Source organism: Biomphalaria glabrata, chromosome 7 (genome assembly GCF_947242115.1).
Source record: "Biomphalaria glabrata chromosome 7, xgBioGlab47.1, whole genome shotgun sequence".
Classification (NCBI taxonomy): domain Eukaryota; kingdom Metazoa; phylum Mollusca; class Gastropoda; family Planorbidae; genus Biomphalaria; species Biomphalaria glabrata.
This window is the reverse complement of record NC_074717.1, coordinates 5571852-5581968: the sequence shown is the minus strand read 5'-3', so window position 1 is coordinate 5581968 and position 10117 is coordinate 5571852. Positions and strand designations below refer to the sequence as shown.

The window sequence follows — 10117 nt, the reverse complement described above, 5'->3', positions numbered from 1 at the left end:
ATTCTTCTCACCAAGATGATCCATAGTCGATTCGCGACTGAAGGAGGCCATAGATTTTCCGTATTCGATATCAAACAAAATAATTAAGTACCAATAATAAATTGACTCTTTGGTAAATTATTCATTCATGTTTTGTTAGGTACAATAAATAATTGTTTAAAGTAAAAACTTAATCGGAGAATGTGTATGGAAGAAATAGCGTTAACAATTATTTAAGAGGACTAAACCCAACAAATTTAGCCCATATCAGTGAAAACGGAAGAATTAATTTCCCTATTTGGTAAAAAAAAAAAAAATTAATTACCAGTAATTAATGCAATATTTATATATATATATATATATATATATATATATATATATATATATATATATATATATATATATATATATATTATGATTCATATCTTTTCTATGCCAGGGTATAATTTTGCAAAGTTTCAACTTGATCCGAGAATAGGTATGGGAGAAATAACTTGTAAACACTTTTTACCCGACAGAGTTGGTTGGAATAAGCTTTGTAAAAAGGTTATTGCTAATTTACGCAGCTGTCTTTTTGCAAAAGCAATTACATAACTCTTAATATAACAATATCAAAAGACAGATTCTAGTTTGGTGACATGCCCATAGATTACTTTTTAGAAGTAGGTGCGCAAAATTATACTGAACATCTGTTAATGTATTTCACTTTTTAATGATGACATGCGGAAATACCCGCTGACATATGCGTGTTCAATATAAAGATTGTCTGGATTGTTAATTATTAGATTGCTATACTTTCTGTCCAATTAGCCAAAGTAATAGATAAACTGTCCAATTTCTAATAAAATTGTTAGAGCTATTTCTCAGAACCGTGTCCAGGATCCATTTACTGCCCCTGTTTTGCAGATAAAGAATTTGCAAGCTGAATATAGGAATTGCAAAAAAAACTATTAGTCTTTCATAAGCCCTTGACTTTCACAGACACGAAACAAGAACTGACACACTCAAATGACAATGTCTAACTTTGTCAACACACACACAGACAAAATCTGATTCACACACACAGACAGAATCTGATGTTCACACACAAACACACACGGAATCTGATATTTACTCACACAGACAGAATCTGATACTCACACACACACTCAGAATCTGATACACTCACACACACATACACAACCAATACATAGGCGGACACTTTGGCTTCAACTGTTTTTAAATTGTATTGTTTCAGGCTCCTTGTTATTCAAGGCTAATGCTAATACAGAGGCAGAAATAAAAGACCAGGTGGCAGTCAACGATTTAACCTTAAAGAAAGCAATAAGTTCCGGAAGTTCGGCAGACTTTTTCGAAATTTTAGATCTGTGTGATCAAAGAACTACACATTTTTCAAGCCACGCCCTAAACTGGGCAGTTTTCCAAGCTTCTAATATTGGTCAAGCCCAGTTCCTTCAGTTCCTGCTTCAGGATGGCACTCGGCTGGAACTTAGAGAGGAAAAAGGAAACACTCCCCTACTAATATGTTCAAAAAAAGGTTTTGCGGACATCGTATGTAAACTCTTGAGCATAGGATGCGACGTGAATGCTAAAAATAAAAACGGGGATAACGCATTGATGCTGGCGTCTTCAAGTGAGGTAGTCAGGTCCTTGCTAAAGGACCCACGTTTAAATTTAGATGAACAAAACCTGACTGGTAACACTGCCTTAATGACAGCCATCGAAACATCTAATCTCCAGAAAGTCAAATTGCTGATCAATGCTGGCGCTAACCCGAATAAGGAAGTCTCTCAGAATGGTAAGGATGGCTTACTTGTCAATAATCTAAACGAATGTGCTTTTGATGTGGCCAAAAGAAAAGGGATAAATAAACTGCTGGAGTCGCTGCATAGTGCAAAGCTGACCAAATCCAACCCTCTGACTAATGCCATATTTAAGAATGACTTTGATTCCTGCATTGCATTGCTAAAGCATAACTTGTGTGATAGAGAAGAAACTCAAAATATTCATCCTGACATCTTGTGCTATGTACTAAAGCACATACAGCAAAGGGACGCTATTCTCACTTCTGATATCAAGATTGTTACAGAACTATGTAGGCTGGGCATGGATGTCAATAGATGTCAGTGCTGCTCGAAGTCACGCATGGAGCTTCTGCTGAACATTGGAAGCTACCAACTGGCGGAAATTTTTTTTGAATATGGCGCCAAGGTCACACACGACAATCTGATAACTGCTATCAAAGGTCAACACATTAAAATGATTGAACTTATGATAAAGCACGGGGCTCCCTTAAACACATTTGACAGCTGGGGCCACTTGATGTACGAAGGCTCAGCTATTTTTGTAGCAATGCAGAATTCACCAATGATTGCCCATCTTCTGCTTAATCTCGGAGCCGCGCTGGACTTTCATTACTCTTTAAATCATGCCCTAAATTCTAAGAACATAAATGTATTAACATTTCTCATTCAGGATTGCTTTATTGTAAATACATTCGAAAAATCGCAAATGTTCTTTGAAGTAGTTGAGTCAGGTGAAACAGAGAAAATCCAACTTCTGCTTGACGCGGGGCTAAATGTTGACCAGGTCTTTGAGAATAGAACTCCTTTGATGGCTGCTATAGACACAGAAGTAATCAAAGTTCTGTTAGACAGAGGAGCTAGTGTAAATTACAAGACATGGACAACAGCTTTGATCAACTTGCTTTCTGGTGAACATAGGAGAGAAATTCAAAGGACTTATCCCAACATGAGCGATCAAAAATTGGAAAAAAAGATTTTGTTTACAATAGATCTGTTCCTCAAGCATGGGGCAGATGTGAACGCCACTGATATATGCAAATCAACTGCCCTTATCAAAAGCTCCCAAAGTAACTTCAGCTTCGAGGTTCTCAAAATATTTTTGGAAAATGGTGCTGAAGTTAACAAACAAGACAACAGAGGGTATACAGCCCTTTACATAGCAGCAAAAAGGGACAAAATAGATTTTCTAGATATTCTTTTGAAGTACGGCGCCTCGTCAAATGTCAAAAGTAACAGTGGAAGAACTCCACTTCACAAATGTGTGAGCAACGCTAATATGGTGCAACTGCTTTTGCAACATGAAGCGAATGTCAACGCCAAGGATGATGTTGGCAACACTCCTCTTACACTGGCTTCTGAACTGTTTGGGGACAAATACCAAAGCGTTAAACTTCTAATAGATGGCGGATCACAAGTAAATCACCGAAACTGTGATGGAATGTCGCCTCTTTGGTTCGCAGCAAAAAACAGTAACTTGAATTCCTTAAAACTTCTGATTGCAGAAAAAGTCCTAGAAAATGATGCTTGGGAAAATGAGTCGGCGTTGTCATTGGTTCTAAACAGATGGTTAATTACTGACTTAACTCAGAGAACTGCAGAACTACTCTTGGATCACGGAGCGACAACAGAATTTGTCAGAACTGATGTTATACACAGACTATTAGCTTCAGGAAATAATGGACATCTAATAGAGAAGCTCATTAGGTCAGGCCTAAGTCCATTTGAAGTGATTCTTAAGAAACCAATTTTCCACTGGCCATACACATCAGTATCCCCACTCGCAGTTTCACTGATTTTAGGCAGCGTTGATTATGTGAGATTTTTTATACAAAACTGGTTTCTAACGAAATCAGACGTAAAGCTCTTAGGATGGAATGAAAATGTATTAAGCTATTTAGAACTACATCAGGATCAAGCTCTTCCATATGTCATGGAAGTTTATAGTAGACCAATGACATTAGAGATCTTGAGTTTCATTCAAGTTTCTGATTATTTCGGTTCAGATCATGGCAGACAGAAGAGAATTCAGAACGCAGACTTTCTATCATTTCCATTAAAGAGCAAGCTCTTGTTTCAAATGCTAGCACGCATAACAATTCATCCAGTGGAAGAAAGAAAAAAGTTTCTTCAGCAATTAACAAAGTATCAGGATGAAAAGGTAGAGGAGGAGGAGAGGTCCTCAAGCTTTTATAACCTGGACTATTCATTTTCAGAGTTGACTTCATCGTCCGAGTCGTCTTCATCGTCCGAGTCGTCTTCATCGTCCGAGTCGTCTGAAGGTAGCCAGGACGAAGATTTGTGAAAATGGTTATATGTTGCTGACCTAACCTGACCCCGACTTCAATGAAGGACTCTGTCTTTGACTATGGAAGATGTAAGCGAATTTTGAGCTATACAGAAAATGCTTAATTTAAGATGTGTGCTAGAGATTGTAATTTTGTCAAATGTATAAGTTTGTTTGAATTTTGTCAATGCGGTTACCACAGAGTCTGTGTTAACTGCATGGGTATTTTACGATCTGTAGTAAGCAGTCTATGCTAATTTTTATTATAATGGAGTTTTGTTTGTTATGGTGTAGAGATATTTGAGTTTAAGAATGTGGAAGGCCTGCACTATGGTAAATCCGGCCCTATCTATATCATCTTAAAACAGCACTATTAATGATCTCACAGATATGTTTGTTTATAATGCTCATGAAGAATGCTCAAAACATTTGTTTTTAGTAAACATTAACATTTGGTCTCTTAGTGTATATTATTTGGACTTAATTTTAGCTTCCAAACATCTTGATAGCCTATACCATATGTATCGATTCTATTGACTATGCAAAGTCGGAGTGTATTACTAATAAGGTTCCAAACGCTAAATATGATTTTTTTTTTAAAATAAGTATTACAGTATATTATATTGGATATGCCTAGCCATGCCTATGTATGTTACTGCGTATGTTCTATGGAACTTCAAATTTCATGTCTTGTATATCTAGATAACAGTTTTTATTACAATTTCTGTTTTTTCGTATTGACTATGCTATTGTCATGTAAATATTTTCTATGCTTGTAGATTTTGTACGATGTATTTTATATGTCTATTAGGTTTTAGATTATGTAGGTGGGGTATGCCTTAAAAATATTAGAAGTAAAAAAAAAAAAACACTACAAAACAGATACTATTTATTGCAGAACCAAATATATATCTTCTTTAGCAGTGGATCTCAAAACATTTTTTAACCCTTTACATAGTCAAACGTTGTCCACGGATTCATTAAGTGAAAAAATCTACACAAATTCATAGCACATAAGACACAAATGTAAACAAAATTGGTGTTTTTATTTAGAATTAGCCAGTATTAAAATAGTTTGTTATTTGTCTATATCCTGCTTTGTTTATTTTTTTTTTAATTAGCATGATTTTAGGAATCATTTGTGATTAGATGTCTAAGCTAATGTTCTTGAATATTTCGCAAATGTTTTTCATAAACTTCATTGACAATAAAATGTTACTTTCATAACCAAAGCAGATGAGAAACGTTTTTAATAAAAAGGTCTAACAAGTAACACAAATCTAAATCCAAATTTTCTGTTGTGCTATTTGTTTGTTTGTTTGTCATTAGTTTTTCTTACTAGGGGAGTATCTCTAAGTAAATAAACAAAGAAAAAGACATTTTTTTATTCCGTATGATAGGACGAATTCTTGCAAGTTCTTCTTCCCAAGTGTCATTATACAATTGAAGCATGGAATAGATTGCCTTAATTAGCCAAGAGCACTAATTACTTATTGAAGTTTAAGTCTCTAATACACGTTCCTTTGGATACATCAGCTGCATGGAGAGGGAGCGGGGGGTAACTGATGCGTGGGCGACATCGTTCCAACCACAGCTAATGCCCGGACATTCATCTCATTTCTATAAGTTGTTTCGTGACTGAAGGAGGCCATACAGACATGAATTGTATTGATTGGGTTGGCTTGATTATCATCTGGAATAAGGAAGCTTAATTTACAATATAATAATTTTGACGTTTTTTTTTCTTTTCATTAATACCTTTACACCAAGAGCTAAGTGTAGTAGACTTAGGACCTAATCTTTAAATAGCCTTTCTTATCTTATATAATACAGACGTTACTTTAAAAAGAAGATGATTAAGTCCAACGCGTAATGCATTTAGTCATGTATTTTAAGCAATGACCTAAACTCTGCTAAGTCGATGGATTTACTGCTGGCTCAGCTAGATTTGACTTGGTAAGCAGAGAGGCACCAATTATTGATCAACACAAAAATTCATAACCATACTGAGATTCTTTCAAATGTGTCATGGTACGCATTCAAGCCCACTGTTCTGTAATGTTTTGTCCGCAGAGATAAGAGACTCAAAGAAAAGCCATTGTTGAAGACACGCAAAAGATGGAAAGAAATCTTAAATAGACCCCGAGTGGACATCGGCTTTGTCTGCATGAGATGCGGGGAAGCAGGTCGCCACTGAATATGTATAGTCATGTAAAACACAGATAGCATTATATGTACCGAAGACATTGACAATTTTTATTATTGTGTTTTTTCCATGTTATAGTTCAGCTTTTATAAATTTACATTAACAATACAAGAAAAAAAGGAAAAAGAAAAATACCAGAATATAAATATAAAATTGTAATTGTTGCTTCAAATTATTTTTACTTAAGCTGTGTCTTGCATATGTCATTTGTTAGTGTCACCACCAATAACTTGTTAAAACTATACTGCTCAAGAATTTTATTTATGTATAGTATTTATAATATACGCCCTCAAAAAATAGATACAAATAACGTCTCTAAATATGTCTTAAACATAGGAGATTGGTCAAACCCTATGAAAAGATGACAATAGAAGAGCTAAAGATTGGTAAGAAACAAAAAAGATACCATTAATTACGATTACAATCTACACAGATGTGACATGCACTACCACTGGAAGTTCAGAGTTATGTACCCTTTGACGTCTGGAGTGGTCTGAACCTAAAGAAGACGAGACTTTAATGAAGCACAAAAGCTCCAATTTCATTGGCTGGCGGGAAACTTCCTTCAAATATGGAAGAACTTCAGATTTCCGTTGTTGCAAGTAACTTAAGATGTTTTCATTTCTTGATAAACAATAGAAGACCTTAAGATTGGTGAGATGGGATGGTCAAACCCTAAAAAAACACGATATCAACAACTACGATTACAATCTACACAGTTGTGAAATAATTGGCACAATAAATGTATTCATTGAGATATGACATGTCTAGAGTCGATTCCAAGGCTAAGGAAATCTCGGAGTTATTTATAGACTACTCTGACAATGACGTCTTCCCATTTAAATTGTTTTTAAAAACAAATTATTATAAAATTTACAAGTCACTGATCGCCGGACCCTAAGGACCCTATGCTTGAGGTTTGAGAACAAAAGATGGTTCTGCAATACCACTGGGAGTTCGGAGTTATGTACCCTATGTCGTCTGCTCTGGTCTGAACCTAAAGCAGACGAGACTTTAATGAAGCACAAAAGCTCCAATTTCATTGGCTGGCGGGAAACTTCCTTTAAATATGGAAGAACTTCAGAGTTCCGTTGTTGCAAGTAACTTAAGATGTTTTCATTTCTTGATAAAATGTTGATGTCTGAACTCGTTAAATACCAATTCTCGAGAAAATATTTTGCAAAGTCCAGTCTATCTAGAATTAAGGATAAGGCGAGTGGCGATACAGAAGTCTCAAGCCAGATGTTATTTTTAACAATTATATCTTTTGGATAAATCCCAGATTTCATTAATTTCTGTATCAGTATGCCATCATTACCAGCAGCGATAAGTCGATGAATGATGTCTCGTCTGACTAATTCTGTACTAGCGCCTTGGTCTATTAGAATTGAAGCCATTTGTTGGACTTTTTCACTGGGGAACCATTGGTCAAGTACTATAGACAAAGCAGACTTCTCTCGAATGTCATCTTGACCTGAATTAGCTGTCACATAACAGTTCAGGTTCAAGTCAGCCCCGTATTTCAAGAGAGTCTCCGCACAATCAAATTGTTTCGTCATAACTGCAATGTGCAGCGCTGTCCAACCATTTTTGTTTCTTCTGTTCACGTCTGCTCCATTTTCAACCAAATATTTGAGAACCGCTACGCCAAGGCTACTTTGAACAGATGCTATCAACGCCGTACATCCATACTCATCTGTGTCTTCTAAAATCGCACTGTTCTTTAGAAAGGTTTCTATAATAAGTAACAATTGTTCCTCCATCTCTTTGGGATTAAGTCTTTTTTGAACGGATGAATAATCCCAAGAGATTGCGTTGATCAAAGGTGTTGTGTTAGTTTTCAAGTTGACATTGGCTCCTTTGCTTAATAAAAAGTTGATAACTTCTATGTGGATAGTGCTCATTAAAGGAGTCTTATTGTCGTGGACCCCATCAATGTCCGCCCCTGCGTCTAGCAGAAGCTGGATGAGCTCAATGTTTCCTAACTCGACAGCTCGTATCAATGTTTCTGGTTTGCTAACTTCAACACACTCCTTCATGAGGAAGTTGACCGTCATTAAGTTCTTGCTCCTCAAAGCTTTAAAGACTGCCCACACAGGGACGAGAGCAGCACCGTGGTACAAAAGGAGGCTGGCTGTATTTATTAAAGACTTTTCCAAAGCTATATCCAGAGCCGAACCGTCGTAAATCCAGCGGCCACGTTGATCATAGCGATTGACAGGTGCCCCGTGCTTTATCAGAAGTGGAATCATCTGGATGTGATCCCAATAAAGAACGTGCACCAGCTGGTCGTGAGTGACCTTAGCACCATGGGCACAAAGAATTTCAGCCACTTTGTAGAATCCTTTGAAAAGCACGAACTGCAAGGGTGACACCGGACAGCACTGACATTTATTGACATTTACGCCCAGTCTGCAGAGCTTTTCTATAAGTTTAATATTTAAAACTGTCCATACATTTATTTTTTGAAGAAAAAAACAGAGGATGTTAGGCCGAATATTTTGAGTTTCCTCTCTATCACATAAGTTATACTCCAACAATGCCATGCAGGTCTCAAAGTCATTTTCAATAGCCGCCAACTTCAAAGGATGTACGTTTTCTAATTTAGCACGATACAGCAACTCCAGCAGTTTACTGAAGCCCTTTCTTTTGGCCACATCAAAAGCACATTCATTTGAATTGTTCACAAGAGCACCATCCAACGAAATCAAACCACTCTTTGAGTGTTTCTCGGCTCGTTGGTTTGGGTTAGCACCAGCACTGATCAGCAATTTTACCTTCTGGAAATGAAATGCCTCGATGGCTGACATTAGAGCAGTGTTTCCAGTCGAGTTTTGTTCATCTAGATGTATACGGCTGTCTTGTAGTAAACACTGAATTACTTCCCTTGATGTAGCCAGCATCAGAGCAGTATCCCCGTTGTTATTTTTAGCATTGACGTCAGCCCCCAGCCTCAAGAGTCTACCCACAATTCGTAAAAATCCTTTCGCGGAGCAAATCAAAAGAGGAGTGTTTTCGTTGTCGTCTCTAAGTTCCAGTCGCGAGCCATCTTCCAGAAGGAACTGGAGTAATTTTTTGTTGCGTTTATTACAAGCCTCAAAAACAGCCCAGTCCAGGGTGTGGTTCGAGAAATTATTAGTTTTGTAATCACACAGTCTCAAAAGTTTGAGAATCTCTGACAAACAACCGGAAGCGATTGTTTTGAAGAAGATGGCGTCATCGAGCTGAACTTGGTCCTTAGTTCCCGCCATGTTATCCTCAACAGCTGCCATGACATCACATGCGTCTGAAAAAAAAATGTCAATATTAAAATTTGTGACATTGTAATAACGATAAATATCAATTGTCAAATTTATAGGAAAATTTTTAGATCCCTTTTTATAGAAACGTGTCATCTTCCAAGAGGCTCTGACTTGAGTAGAGTTATTGGAATAAAAAGTTTAAATCACGTACAATCACTACCAGTTCATTTCTCTGTACTGAATATTTTCAGAAATGGCGGGAAAACCTTAAATAGCAAGTCTTTTGGCGTATCCGGCTGTTGATAACAACAAGTTCTATGATTAGTTTTCTGAACTTTTTAGCCCTTAGAATCAAACTTTCTAATCTTTTAGTTAGTTGGCCTCATTGAAGCTTAGGGACTTTGACCTTGCTTAGAATTATTTTTACGTAAAAATCAATTTTTTTTAAACAGGGCTGTTTACACGCACCGAAACCTCTCTCAAAAGCCTTTGGATGCTATCTTGCTAAATAAAATGATACAGCCGTGGAACTACACTAAAAGAACAGCAACTTCAAAAATGGTCTTTGCGCATCTTGTCTGCTCTTCCAGCGCTGTAGTTA

General features: G+C 36.7%; 1 protein-coding gene across 1 annotated transcript; it reads right to left on the bottom strand.

Annotated features, from left to right (window-relative positions):
- Nucleotides 1-6881: 6881 nt before the first annotated feature.
- Nucleotides 6882-9546, bottom strand: LOC106079791 (putative ankyrin repeat protein RF_0381). Its single transcript, XM_056035806.1, has 3 exons — nt 8869-9546; nt 7593-8634; nt 6882-6949 (listed from the first exon to the last, which is right to left on the bottom strand). Exons 1-3 carry the CDS (start codon nt 9544-9546, stop codon nt 6882-6884), a joined length of 1788 nt encoding a protein of 595 aa, XP_055891781.1.
- Nucleotides 9547-10117: the final 571 nt, after the last annotated feature.